The sequence below is a fragment of the Notolepis coatsorum genome (assembly GCF_963971535.1).
Source record: "Notolepis coatsorum genome assembly, chromosome: 11".
In the NCBI taxonomy this organism is placed as follows: Eukaryota; Metazoa; Chordata; class Actinopteri; order Aulopiformes; family Paralepididae; genus Notolepis; species Notolepis coatsorum.
The window spans coordinates 103,338,499-103,353,498 of record NC_140175.1 but is presented as its reverse complement, the minus strand read 5'-3'; the positions used below and the strand labels follow the sequence as shown (position 1 = coordinate 103,353,498).

Sequence of the window (15,000 nt, the reverse complement as noted above, 5' to 3'; positions counted from 1 at the left end):
GTGTGTACAGAGCGTATCCAACAGACAGTGGGGATCACTAAGCACACGGTGGATATTGAGGAGAAAGGGGTGAAGCTGAAACTCACCATCGTGGACACGCCCGGCTTCGGAGACGCTGTCAACAACTCTGAGTGGTACGTGTGTGTGTGTCTGTGTGTTTCTGTATCTGTGTGTGTGTGTGTGTGTGTGTGTGTGTCTGTGTCTGTGTCTGTGTGTGTGTGTGTGTGTGTGTTTCTGTGTTTCTGTATCTCTGTGTGTGTGTGTGTGTGTGTGTGTGTGTGTGTGTGTGTGTGTGTGTGTGTGTGTGTGTGTGTGTGTGTGTGTGTGTGTGTGTGTGTGTGTGTGTGTGTGTGTGTGTTTCTGTGTTTCTGTATCTCTGTGTGTGTGTGTGTGTGTGTGTGTGTGTGTGTGTGTGTGTGTGTGTGTGTGTGTGTGTGTGTGTGTGTGTTTCCACACTTATGAGAACCAACCGTTAACACTTTCACTGGTCCTCATAATAGAAACCACTCAGATGACCCCACGCTGTTACCCCCCATAGAGCGGTGCCAGTTTCAGCAAGAGTCCTCAGTAGTATACAATAATGTCACATGTCAGCTGTCGCATCAGACGTCAGAGTGTTTCCCCGTTTTGGAGGCCTGGAAATACAGTTTCTCTGTCAACCTAAAGACCCCCGTCTGGGGTAGAGAAGCCCCCCAGGCTCTCCGCTCACCAGGGGGGAGGGGGGGGGGGGGCACAGTGGGGGTCTTCCTCCCCGGCCAACAGATGCTTGTGTTCACGTATCTCTGGGCTAAGAATGTACGATTTACAAGCAGACGAACGCTGGGAGACTCTGGGATGACGGCCGATACTCCATGTTTTTCCATTGAGCGCAAAAACAGACGGCCTAGCTAGTATAGATAAACACGTATTTGTGTGTGTGTGTGCGTGTGTCTTTGCTTGTGAGTAGGGCTGACCTCGACTAGTCCAATAGTTGACTAATTGATCGAAAGGAGCCGTAGTCGACTGCCAACCTCTTAGTCCAATGCAAAAAAAAAAGTATAATATATATATATATATATATATTTTTTTTTGTATCATTTTTTCCAAAAGCATAAAGGCCTAGAAGCGTGGCTAACGCTAATGGCGTGCATACCAGCAAGGCTAACTGCCTAAGAAAACTGGCACAGAGGCACTGAAAGAGGATTTCTCCCGTCTAATGAACACACTAGACTAGACAAATATCAAGATGTATCAGTGGACCAATTGCATGCTTTCGCAGAGGACAAGAAGCCTTCAGTCGACTCCTTCAGACATTAAGCACCCCCCACAGCCCAAATGGAATGATAATAATAATAATATGCATTTTTTCTTTTCTTTTCTTTTTGCACTACCAGTCGCCATTGACAAATTTTGGCCAATCATAGTCGACTAAACAATTCCTTAGTCGGGGATAGGCCTGTGGGTCTGTATTCAGTGTCTGTTTTGTTGGACACAGATTTTGTCTCAAAACTACTATTTGATAGTATATATATCCAATATAGATATATCCAATTATTGTGTGCCTGATTGATCTTGTACGATGTACACACAGAGGCAGTGATTGGATTGTTCCAAAAGGATGAACCCTGCACATCTGTTTGACCTCTGCCCTCTCTAGCTGGAAGCCAATCACAGACTACATTGATCACCAGTTTGAGCAGTACTTCCGGGACGAGAGTGGACTCAACAGGAAGAACATCCAAGACAACCGAGTCCACTGCTGCCTGTATTTTATACCACCGTTTGGACATGGGTAATATGTATACTTTTTTATCTTATTACAGTGCAATAAAATAGTTCTGGATTACTGTTCAATAGTTCAAAGTCGTCTTTACCTTCTCTGTTTGGTATCCACAGTTTAGAACTTGACAGTCTTCCCTCCTGTTTTATACCAACTTTGACCCTTCGAACCTCCCACTCAGGGCAAACCTCCCTCTCAGGGTGCAGTTCCCTCTCTCAGGGTGCAGTTCCCTCTCTCAGGGTGCAGTTCCCTCTCTCAGGGTGCAGTTCCCTCTCTCAGGGTGCAGTTCCCCCTCTCAGGGTGCAGTTCTAGGCCTGGGTCCTACACAGTTTTAAAGCCTGACAGTCTCTTGTTTGATACCCACACAGTTTAATACCTGACAGTTTTGAACCTGTAATAAAAAGCAATAGACAGAGTAAAATAATACAGTGCAATAAAATAGTAGAATAGAATAGATAGTAAAATTATGCAATAGAATAGATAGTAAAATTATGCAATAGAATGGACAGAGTAAAATAGTGCTACAGTACAATCAACAGCAGAGTGTATTAGAAGGCTATTACCATTCCAGAGTAAATGGAGATACAATGAAGGAAAACATCATATGGTTACCCTCGCCTGGTACATAATCTTAATTTAAAAGGCAATATGACCATTATAACCAATATCCCATGGATAATAATGCCACTGAATGTGTTCTCCTACTCCTTGAAATCTAACTCTGGATGTGATGAAAATACACAAAAAATACAACATTTATGATACAATTCATAAAGATATCCCATTCGATCCATGGACATGACTTTTCAAGGCTGTCTAGATCTATAATTATTGTCATCTGACTCCACCCACCCATATGAACAAACATTTGATTGGATGTCTATAAGCCAACCACTGTTCTAACATCATCTAAAGTGGACTGCATTAGAGCCACACCCTTCTTTCAGCAAGTATGGACGATCGTGATCCTAGGAGAAAGCGCAAGGAACATTTTAATCAATTAATCATGTTTTAAACATGTTACTGTGCAGGTTAAGATGTGTTAACATGTTACTGTGCAGGGTAAGAGGTTAGGATGTTACTGTGCAGGTTAAGATGTCAAAGTACATAATCTGTGTTTAACCCTTATGTTGTGTTCGAGTCTCCCGTGACCCGTTTCATTTTAAAATTATATAATAACAACCCTCTATTTTTTTTCATTGGAACGAGGCTTCATGATATCCTTCACGATAGCTATTTAAACACTACACAATTGATTTTGACAATTTTTTGCAAATTCTGAAGGTCACTCTAAAACAAAGGTGTATAATTTGGTGTTTAGGTCTGGGAAGACCCAGCAGTGCATTTAAATGTTGTGGGTAACTCTGGGTCAAATTTGGGTCAGTCAAGATTCATCTTTGATCATTAGACACCAGGGACCAAGAACCAATCTCACAAGATATAGTTGGGTATCTGCCAACCATCAATTCACCAGCCACACAGTTGACCACAGTGTTTGAAATCCTGAATCAATCAGAGATAATCAGGGAGGAACTGCATCTAGAAACAATTGTGGTAGTCATGGATCAAGCACTCTAGGCGAAAGCCACTGAAATAGCCTGGAAGCACAAAGAGCGCTTCTCCAACATTCTTCTCAGAATGGGGACATTCCATACCATATGTAATGCCTTAGCCATCCTAGGAAAGCAATTTCGGGATGCTGGTCTAAAAGACATATGCATAGAGGCTGGAATTGTCGCAGAGGGTTCGGTCAATGGAGTCCTTGATGGTAAACACTATAACCGTGCTGTCAGGGTCCACAAGTACATCTATGAAGCACTGATGAGACTCGCATGGGCAGAGTTCACACCGTGGGTTGAGGACAGCATTCCAAAGAAGAGTGGGATGATCAAATCACTCTTGGACAATGTGAAAGACATGGCCAGTGACTTGAACCAACAGACGGCGAACAATCTGCTGCAAAGTCCTCTCTTAGCTGAGCTGATAACCCTGTGGACAGACTTTCTGGAACACCTCCGTCACAACAATGCTTTCTGCATTCTGGATGTCATACATTGACATGGTAGAGGACGTAAGACTTGGCCTTCTGCGTGCCTCTCGGGAGGGGGACTGGGAGTTGCACCTCCATGCTATAAGAAGCATGATCCCATGGTGCTTTGCCTATGATAAGATAAATTATGCCAGGTACCTGTCCCCTTACATTTACATTTACATTTAGTCATTTAGCTGACGCTTTTATCCAAAGCGACTTACAAGTTCTGTACGACAAGCCATCAGGAAGGGCACAACTCTATCAGCTGAGTAACAATGTTCATCAAAGTGTTGAGTGCTACAGTGTAGGTTAGTTTATTAGGACAAGTGCATGGTTAGTTAGGGCTAGATTTTTTTTAATTTTTTTTTTATTTTGATAATGGTTGAAGAAGTGCGTCTTTAGTCGACGGCGAAAGATTGGACGTGTTTCGGCTGTCCTAACTGGGGTGGGTAGTTCATTCCACCATTGTGGGGCAAGGACTGAGAATAGGCGACTTCTCTTTGATGACCCTCCCGGAGCTTGGATAGGAGTAGGTCTGAGGCGGCCAGAAGATGCAGAGCGTAGGGGTCTTGAGGGTGTGTAGTTAGAGACCATTGATCGGAGGTAGGCGGGAGCAGTTCCCTTTGCCGCACGGTATGCTAGGTCGAGGGCCTTGAAGCGGATTCGTGCAGCAATGGGGAGCCAGTGCAGGTCCCTAAGAAGTGGGGTGACATGGGCCGACTTCGGTAGGTTTGAGATCAGGCGGGCCGCTGCGTTCTGAATGAGTTGAAGAGGCTTAGTGGCAGTGGCCGGGAGGCCAGCGAGCAGTGCGTTGCAGTAGTCGAGGCGGGAGATGACTGTTGATTGGACGAGGAGTTGGGTGGCTTCTTTTGTCAGGAAGGGGCGGATCCTTCTGACGTTGCTCAGGAGGAATCGGCAGGTTCTGGTTGTTGCTGCGATGTGAGCAGAGAAGTTCAACTGGTCGTCGAGGACAACACCAAGGTTCTTGGCGATCGGGGACGCGGGCACAGCTGCATTCTCGACTGTGATGGAAAGGTCGGTCAGGGGGGAGGATTTGGCCGGCAGGTGGAGCAATTCTGTTTTGCTTAGGTTCAGTTTGAGGTGGTTGGTCGTCATCCAGGCGGAGATGTCGGACAGACAGGCCGAGATCCGCTCAGAGACGTGGATATCTGAGGGAGGGAAGGAGAGGAAGAGTTGAGTATCGTCGGCATAACAGTGGTAGGAGAAGCCATGAGACGTGATAATGTTACCCAGTGATTTAGTGTAGAGGGAGAAGAGAAGGGGTCCTAAAACCGAGCCCTGGGGGACACCCGTCCGCAGGGGGCGGGTGGCCGACAGGGTCCCTCTCCATGACACTTGGTAGGAGCGGTCACCTTACTTTGCTCAGATGACAAACCTCCCAGAGAAGCATCCTTCTGTGTATGAGGCCTTCAAGACAGGCCTATTCTCAGTGCAGCTGTCAAGTAACAACCCCTTTGGACGGATCCCTGTGGACCAGGCTACTGAAGTCACAGTTAACAAAGACACACAGACTCCTGGAGGCACAACAAGGTTCAGCCTGAATGCCGGAGCTGTCAAGCGCCACTACATAACAGCTGAGCACTGCAGTGCATTCCTGGGACAGTTAAGGGAGATGGTGCAAGGTAACAAATCAGAGGTTTGTCATGCAGAGCTACAGCGGCCAAGAATCCAGAAAGATGAGGAAGCAGTTTCAGCAGTGGTTAGCCTCATACAGGAATGGGTCAACTCATTTGCAGAGAAGCGGGACCTCATTAGCATCTCTACAGCAAAGACAGCCCTCAAGGAGATTGCCTCCGACCTGATGAATGCATATGAGATTGGTGAGCAATACAATCTTCAAGGATGAGAGACTGGAGAAAGACCCACCAGCAAAGAAATTCCACGACCCAATGAAAACGAACAGGCTGAAAACATTCAGTGATATGTGTAAGAAGAAAGAAGTTAAATCAAGTGGGAGGGCAGTCATCTTAAAAGCAGACAGGTCTTTGTTTGGACGCATCATAGTGATGGCACAAGGGAGCAGTCTACATATGGAGGATATCCTTTATCATCCCCTTGGTCGATTTTCCTGGGCCCTGTCCACACCAGACGGATTGCTGAGAAAGACCAATAAAGCGACTTTGGCCACGACCTTGCAGAAAAATTTAGCAGTAGCAGAGCAACTCCCAGGGAACTCTACTACAGTGGTTGATGGAATGAACTTGGTCCAAAGAGTGAAAGGTGATCAAGTTACTTTCAGAGATGTTGCCACAACAGTTCTGGGTATGGCACTGAGGGAAGGCAGTCAGAGTAGCAGAATAGATGTTGTGTTTGACACATACAAGGATAACTCTATCAAGAACAGTGAGAGATCTCTACGGGGTGAAGAGACTGGTCATGAGTTGCAAGGTATCACAGGCACACAGATGGTGAGGCAGTGGAGGAGCTTCCTGACCAAAGTCAGTAACAAAACTAGTCTCATTAGCTTTATAGTCGATGAATGGAGGAAGGCAGAGTACAGAGCAAAGCTACAAGAGAAGATTCTGTATGCAACTGTGAATGACAAATGTTACAGAATCTCATCTCAGGACAGTGAGGAGGTGTCAGCTCTTCAATGCCAACAAGAAGAAGCAGATGGCCGCCTACTTCTCCAGGCTGCCCATGCCACAAGAGAGGGATACCCATCTGTAGTTATCTGCTCAGAAGACAGATGTCTTTATCATGTCTTTATCATTCTGTGACAAGATTGAGGCCCCATTGTTCCAGATGTGTGGCAGTAAATCCCGTGCAAGGCTTGTGGACATCAGGAAGGTTGCTGCCACTGTTGGCGTAGAGGTGTGTAGGGCTCTCATCGGGTTGCATGCATATACAGGATGTGACACTGTAAGTGCTTTTGCAGGCAAAGGGAAGACAAGTGCCCTAAAAATTCTGACCAGCAACAGGCAAAATCAGGACACATTATCAGAGTTGGGTCAGGAATGGGATCTCTCCCCAGAGCTGATGGACAAACTAGAGGCATTTACATGTCTCCTGTATGCCCCAAAAGCATCAACCACCAAAGTCAATGAGCTCAGATATCACCTTTTCTGTGCCAAAAAAGGTGAACTTGAAAGTCATCAACTCCCACCATGCAAGGACTGCTTAACAAAACATGCACAGAAAGCCAACTACCAGGCTGGTATATGGAGAAGATGTTTGGAGAAGGACCCACAAGTGCCAATCCCTGTTGGCAGAAGCTGGAAGATGGAGAGAGAAGAGGAAGCTGAACAGTTGGTGGTGGACTGGATGGAAGGCCAGCCAGCACCCGATGCCGTCCTGGATCTACTGGCCTGTAACTGTCCAAAGAAATGTTCACTCCCAAGATGTATGTGTTGCAAATGGCCTCAGGTGCACTGACATGTGTAGACTGGCAGACTGTGAGAACCAGGCATCCACCTCAGATAGTGTGGAAAGTTCTGATGAAGATGTGGAAGACATGGAAGACTTGCAAAATTATTATGATTACTAGGTTATTAAAAGTAAACCAATTGTAGAGCGCCACCAACAGCGCCACGGATAGAGACTGAGAACTGTCTGTACCTTCCAAAATAAACAAATATTTTTCTGAAAACCATAAGCATTATATCATTGTATATGTCTAACTGGGCTGAAAACATTGATAGGTCACATGGCATGACACTCTGTGGCCCTATATGAATGTTGAATATGCATATTGATCAATATTCATTGTTTTTTATTACTATTTCAATGTTTTGGGGAGATTTATGTTTTTGTAACATGGCAGTATTGAAAGAAATAGTGTTTTGGAGTAAAATTACCAGCAAACAGTCAACATGTAAACGGTAACCATGGCCAAAACATTTACATCATCTGAGTATACCTTTTTAAACGGTATCATAAATGTTGGATTTTTAGTGTATTTTCATCACATCCAGAGTTAGATTTGTAGTCAAGGAGTAGGAGAACACATTCAGTTGCATTATTATCCATGGGTTATTGGTTATAATGGTCATATTGCCTTTTAAATTAAGATTATGTACCAGGCAAGGGTAAAAATATGATGTTTTCCTTCATTGTATCTCCATTTACTCTGGAATGGTAATATATGTGTGAGGTTTCTGTCCTTGCTCTCTCACTCGTTCTGTTCCTTTAACCACCTCGCTCTGTTTTCATTTGTTTTTTCTGTTAATTATTTCAATTCCCTCATTCACACGCTTCTCCCCAGTGACGTCATCAGAGACGTCGCTGATTGGTTCTCTCAGGTCCGCACGCTTTTCAATCACATTCCCCAGCTGTCACTGTTTGTCAATCAATCTATCCCTTATTATTTATACCCCGTTTCTCCACTCTAAGTTTGTTGGATCGTCTTGATTTTTCTCTGGTTGCATTCTCCGTTTTGCTACTGCTGCTGCTTTTGCTCTCTGTGCTATCTCCAGGATTTTTCCAAGAAGCCTTCCTCTTGGACACCTGTTCCCGTGGCGCGCGCTCGCTCCGCTTTGTTCCAGCACCATTACGCATTACGTCTGGGTGAGTTTTTTATTGACTGTCTTGATCTATTCCGTTTTTCGTGTGTTACTATTACACTGAAGATTACCACCTTTTTGTCAGACAGTCACTCACCCAGCGTTCCCTTTTGTTTGTTCCCTTTGGGATAATATTTTTGGGACTTTTCATCTCCCTCTGTGTGTTGCTCACACCGAAGATATTATTCACATTTGGATTGTTTTTGGACTTCACTACTGTGTGTATATTACACGAAGATATTCACTTGGGACTGTGTTTGGAATTTTGCTCACTGTGTATATTACACGAAGATATTCACTTGGGACTGTGTTTGGAATTTTGCTCACTGTGTGTATTACACGAAGAGATTCACTTGGGATTTGTTTTGGAATTGTGCTCACTGTGTTTAATTACACGAAGATTAGTTCACCCTGTTCTCCTGCTCGTTCAACCTGCACTGTTGTTGACTCGTTCCCTCTCTCCCTCTCTCGGTCTCGCAACACATCGGAGATTCTGCCGAGAGAATTCTGCAGAGCGGTTCCGACGTCAACATCTGCTATTCCCAAACTACCACCACGGGAGAAGCTGCAGTGCAGCAGAACTTTTGCCCCCTGGCCTATGTACCTGTCTTGTTGACTTGCCTATCCTGTACTCTTTATATTTAGTATTCAAATAAACAAGCCCTTGTATTTGGCAACTCTGAATTCCTACTCTCTTGTGTCGTGCGTTTGGGGTCGGTGTCAAACCATAACATTACGATCCAACCAAAATGACGACCCCAGCCGACACAGAGAGGGTCAGAACCGCACTTGCAAATCAAGTCGAGTTGACCAGGGATCACAGTCTCCAATTAGAGCGGGCTGCGGCTGCGGTGCAGAATCTCAGGGATCTGGTCCTGCCTATGCAGGGTTCAATGGCCGCTATGGCGGGACAACAGTCCGACATTCTCGCTCAGCTTCACTCGCTGGGCGACACCGTTAATACCTTTCATCTCTCACACCCTTCAGGAGCATTCCCCGCAGCCCCAGCAGATCTCGCATCTCGGGAACCCCGTCTCTCCGTCCCACGGCTGTTCGACGGTAATCCCGAGGAGTGTGCCACATTCATCATGCAATGTGAGTTGGTTTTCCGTCATCAACCAAGCCGTTTTTCTGCTTGTGGGTCCCAAGTGGCTTATATAACGAACTTACTTTCAGGCCATGCTGCCCAGTGGGTCACTTCCTCCTGGGCAATGGAAGCAGATTTTTTGTTTTCCTATCCAGACTTCGTGGCGGAGCTCCGCAGAGTGTTCCACCATCCAGCCCGAGGTCTGGACCCTGGAGCCCGGTTGGGGACCTTCCGACAGGGGAGCGGCAGGGTGACGGACTATGTCATGGAGTTTCGACTGGCGGCGGTGGAGAGTGGATGGAACGAACCTGCTCTTCGCCTAACCTTCTTGAGGGGGCTCAGTGACGCAGTCCGGGACCAGCTCGCTACCCGGGAGTTGCCCGACTCCCTCGAGGATCTGTTTAGCCTCGTCATCCGTATTGACGGACGCCTCCTGGAGAGAAGGCGCGAGAGGACCCGACTGTTACCTCCTGAAGCACCCCGGACTCCTGGACGCCCCGTCCCCAACACTACTGGTGGTAACAGGCTTCCCCGTTCGGTTCGCGAGGAGGAACCCATGCAGCTGGGACGCTCTCATCTGAGCCAGGCGGAGCGTGAGGCAAGGCTCAGGTCCGGTCTCTGCCTCTACTGCGGAGGTGCGGGACACCGTATCGCCGACTGCCCCACCCGGCCAAAAGATCAGGCTCACCGAGACCCCGGGAGATCCTGGTGAGCCGTTTTTCCCATTCCCAGCGCCGCGCACCACCTGACCATCTGATGAGCGTCACCCTGGCCTGGGGGGACCAACGTGCCACGGTGGAGGCCCTCATCGACTCTGGGGCAGACGAGAATTTCCTCGACTTCGAGTTTGCCACCCGAGCCAACATACCTCTTGAGGACCTTGTGAGGCCCTTGGAGATCTTTTCGTTGGACCAACACCGCCTGGCCGACATCTCTCAACGCACCGGCCCAGTCGTGCTGACCATCGCTGGAAACCACGTCGAGAGAATCCAGTTCCTCATTACCCAATCCCCCCTTGTCCCGGTGGTCCTGGGTAGGCCCTGGCTCGCGCTGCACGAGCCCCACATCGCCTGGTCCTCCGGTACCATCAGGGGCTGGAGCTCCTCCTGTCACGCCCGCTGTCTGCAGGCGGCGTCCTGTCCCCCGCCCCGGAGGCCCGCTGGTGAGTTGCCCCCGGACCCCTCGTCCATACCTCCCGAGTACCACGACCTCATGGAGGTATTCAGTAAGACCAGGGCTCAGGCCCTTCCACCTCACCGCCCCTATGACTGCGCCATCGACCTCCGCCAAGGGGCTCCCCTTCCCGGCAGCCGCCTCTACAGTCTGACTGTCCCGGAGAAGAAGGCGATGGATCTCTACATCTCTGAGTCATTGGAAGCAGGACTCATTCGGCCTTCCTCCTCCCCGGTGGCGGCCGGGTTCTTCTTTGTTGGTAAGAAGGATGGGGACCTGCGACCCTGCATCGACTATCGTCAGCTCAACGAGATCACCATCAAGAACAAATACCCCCTACCTCTCATGAGCTCCACCTTCGAGCCACTGACCCAGGCCTCGTTCTTCACCAAGCTGGACCTCCGAAGTGCCTACCATCTTGTCCGTATCCGTGAGGGCGATGAATGGAAGACCGCCTTCAAGACCCCCAGGGGCCACTACAAGTACCTGGTAATGCCGTTCGGCCTCACCAACGCCCCGGCGGTATTCCAGGCATTCATGAACGACGTCCTGCGTGACATGCTGGAGGTGTTCGTGGTGGTGTACCTGGACGACATTCTCATCTTTTCCAGGACCCTCGAGGAACACATCCTGCATGTCCGCCGTGTGCTGGAGCGCCTCCTCCACAATCGGCTCTTCGTCAAGGCGGAGAAGTGCCGTTTTCACTCCAACTCCGTCGACTACCTGGGCTTCATCGTTGAGAAGGGCTTGACCCGAGCGGATCCTCGCAAGATCCAGGCTGTGGAGGATTGGCCAGAACCCACCACTCGGAAGGAGTTACAGAGTTTCCTCGGGTTCGCCAACTTCTACCGAAGGTTCATCCGGAACTACAGTCAAGTGGCGGAGCCACTTACCAAGCTAACCTCCCCCGCTCTGCCGTTCGACTGGTCCCCAGCGGCATGCGCTGCGTTCCGCTCCCTCAAGAGAAGGTTCACTTCTGCCCCTATCCTGCTCCACCCTGACCCCAAGAGACAGTTCATCGTGGAGGTGGACGCCTCGGATTCTGGCCTGGGCGCTGTCCTATCCCAGCGATCTCTTTCAGACCAGAAGGTGCATCCTTGCGCCTTCTACTCGCGTCGCTTCCTCCCCGCCGAGAGGAACTACGACACCGGCAATCGGGAGCTGCTGGCGGTCGTGGCTGCGCTGGAAGAGTGGCGTCATTGGCTAGAGGGTGCCGAGGAGCCTTTTACCATCTGGACGGACCACAAGAACCTGACGTTCATCCGCGCTTCCAGGCGCCTCAACGGTCGGCAGGCGAGATGGGCCAGTTTCCTCAGCCGGTTCGACTTCTCGCTGACCTTCCGCCCCGGTTCCCGCAACACGAAGGCCGACTCCCTGTCCCGGATGCACTCCAAGGGGGCTCCACCCTCTGAGGACCCTTTTCCCATCCTCCCGGAGGCCCGAGTGGTTGGAGCCATCACCTTGGGCATCGAGGGTGTGGTGAGGCGTGCCCTACGCTTCCAACGTGCTCCAAGCAACGTCCCTAGGAGTCGTCTCTTCGTCCCCGACTCTGTCCGGTCCCAGGTACTGCTGTGGGGCCATACCAGCCGGTTCGCCTGCCACCCTGGCGTCCATTGCACGTTCTCCTTCCTGGCTCGTCGTTTCTGGTGGCCCACCATGCGGAACGACGTCAAGGAGTTCGTATTGGCCTGCGCGGTCTGTGCCCGCAGCAAGGCCTCTCACCAGGCACCCTCCGGGCTCTTACAGCCACTTCCCATTCCGAGCCGTCCGTGGTCACATGTGGCGCTCGACTTCGTCACTGGTCTGCCCTCCTCCCAGGGGAACACCTGCCTTCTGACCGTGGTGGATCGATTCAGCAAGGGGGTCCACCTCGTGGCCCTCTCCAAGCTTCCCTCGGCGGCCGAGACGGCGGACCTCCTGACGCACCACGTGTTCCGCCTTCATGGCTTTCCCCAGGACATCGTCTCTGACCGGGGGCCCCAGTTCACCTCCCAGGTATGGCGGGCCTTTTGCAAGGGATTGGGGGCAACGGTCAGTCTCTCCTCTGGTTATCATCCCCAGACTAACGGGCAGACGGAGAGGATGAACCAGAGCGTAGAGTCTGCTCTTCGGTGTGTGGCAGCCGAGAGACCAGCATCCTGGAGCCGTTTCCTTCTCTGGGTTGAATACTCCATCAATTCAATGGTCAGTTCCGCCACCGGCCTCTCCCCTTTTGAGGTCTCCCTGGGCTACCAGCCCCCTCTTTTCCCCGCACAGGAGACGGAAGTGGCAGTTCCCTCCGTGCAGGTCCACCTCGACCGCTGCCGACGAGTTTGGGAGATCACCAGGACCGCGCTGCTCCGGACATCTGAGCGCGCCTGTCGTGGTGCCGACCGGCGCCGGGTTCCTGCGCCAACTTACCGCCCTGGGCAGAGGGTGTGGCTCTCCGCGAAGGACCTCCCGCTACGGTCCTCGGCCAAGAAGCTCAACCCCCGTTTCGTCGGGCCTTTCGAGGTCCTGAAGGTACTCAGTCCGGCGGCCCTGCGCCTGAAGCTTCCTGCATCCATGCACATCCACCCCGTGTTCCATGTCTCCCGGGTTAAGCCCGTCTCCCTCAGTCCCCTTATGCCTCCAGCTCCTGATCCGCCGCCTCCCGTGTTGGTGGATGGTCACCCCCAGTGGCAGGTCCGCCGGTTGATGGGCGTTCGTCGGCGGGGCCGGGGGTTCCAATACCTGGTGGACTGGGAGGGTTACGGCCCTGAGGAGCGTAGCTGGGTCTCCCGGCAGCTCATCGTGGATCCCGGCTTGATCACCGACTTCCATCGAGCCCATCCTGACGAGCCGGGTCGGCCTGGTCGCCGGGTGGCTCCCGTGGAGGGGGGGGTACTGTGAGGTTTCTGTCCTTGCTCTCTCACTCGTTCTGTTCCTTTAACCACCTCGCTCTGTTTTCATTTGTTTTTTCTGTTAATTATTTCAATTCCCTCATTCACACGCTTCTCCCCAGTGACGTCATCAGAGACGTCGCTGATTGGTTCTCTCAGGTCCGCACGCTTTTCAATCACATTCCCCAGCTGTCACTGTTTGTCAATCAATCTATCCCTTATTATTTATACCCCGTTTCTCCACTCTAAGTTTGTTGGATCGTCTTGATTTTTCTCTGGTTGCATTCTCCGTTTTGCTACTGCTGCTGCTTTTGCTCTCTGTGCTATCTCCAGGATTTTTCCAAGAAGCCTTCCTCTTGGACACCTGTTCCCGTGGCGCGCGCTCGCTCCGCTTTGTTCCAGCACCATTACGCATTACGTCTGGGTGAGTTTTTTATTGACTGTCTTGATCTATTCCGTTTTTCGTGTGTTACTATTACACTGAAGATTACCACCTTTTTGTCAGACAGTCACTCACCCAGCGTTCCCTTTTGTTTGTTCCCTTTGGGATAATATTTTTGGGACTTTTCATCTCCCTCTGTGTGTTGCTCACACCGAAGATATTATTCACATTTGGATTGTTTTTGGACTTCACTACTGTGTGTATATTACACGAAGATATTCACTTGGGACTGTGTTTGGAATTTTGCTCACTGTGTATATTACACGAAGATATTCACTTGGGACTGTGTTTGGAATTTTGCTCACTGTGTGTATTACACGAAGAGATTCACTTGGGATTTGTTTTGGAATTGTGCTCACTGTGTTTAATTACACGAAGATTAGTTCACCCTGTTCTCCTGCTCGTTCAACCTGCACTGTTGTTGACTCGTTCCCTCTCTCCCTCTCTCGGTCTCGCAACACATCGGAGATTCTGCCGAGAGAATTCTGCAGAGCGGTTCCGACGTCAACATCTGCTATTCCCAAACTACCACCACGGGAGAAGCTGCAGTGCAGCAGAACTTTTGCCCCCTGGCCTATGTACCTGTCTTGTTGACTTGCCTATCCTGTACTCTTTATATTTAGTATTCAAATAAACAAGCCCTTGTATTTGGCAACTCTGAATTCCTACTCTCTTGTGTCGTGCGTTTGGGGTCGGTGTCAAACCATAACAATATGTGGGTTTACTTACACTGGATTCATATGTCCTAGCTTGTTACCTATCAAAGGAGACCAGAAACATGCTTATAGGCCTTATGGTTCAGGAGCTATCATGATTAATTTGGGGCATGTAATTTTGGACAGGAGGCCTGAAAGATATGCTTGGTAGTGTTATAAAAGCTGTGATAGCACACATTTGGAGGCAACTGCTGCATTGCTATCACATATTTTCTAGCAGTAGGGGTGTATACCTTCCCAAAAATTACTATGAAAGTTAGTCCCCCAAGATGGTAATGACCAACCCTACTGGCTCATGGCCTACTCCCCTGTCTTGAACGTTGCTAGACTATGCCTCCCACAGGTTGGTTGTAGTGAGGACAGAAGCCTTGCATCACGTGTCCCCTCTGGTACATGAGGAGGCAGCC

At 49.8% G+C, this 15,000-nt stretch overlaps 1 protein-coding gene across 1 annotated transcript in view; it reads left to right on the top strand.

Moving 5' to 3' along the window:
• The window catches only part of LOC311237229 (septin-5-like), a gene marked incomplete at both ends in the record, with an annotated part of 26,441 nt that overhangs the window by 6,010 nt on the left and 5,431 nt on the right, over positions 1–15,000 (top strand). Inside the window, 2 exons of the mRNA XM_084325036.1 lie at positions 11–134; positions 1,637–1,771. Of these exons, the coding sequence (XP_084181162.1) occupies positions 11–134; positions 1,637–1,771 (259 nt within the window). The remainder of the gene's footprint in view (positions 1–10; positions 135–1,636; positions 1,772–15,000) is intronic.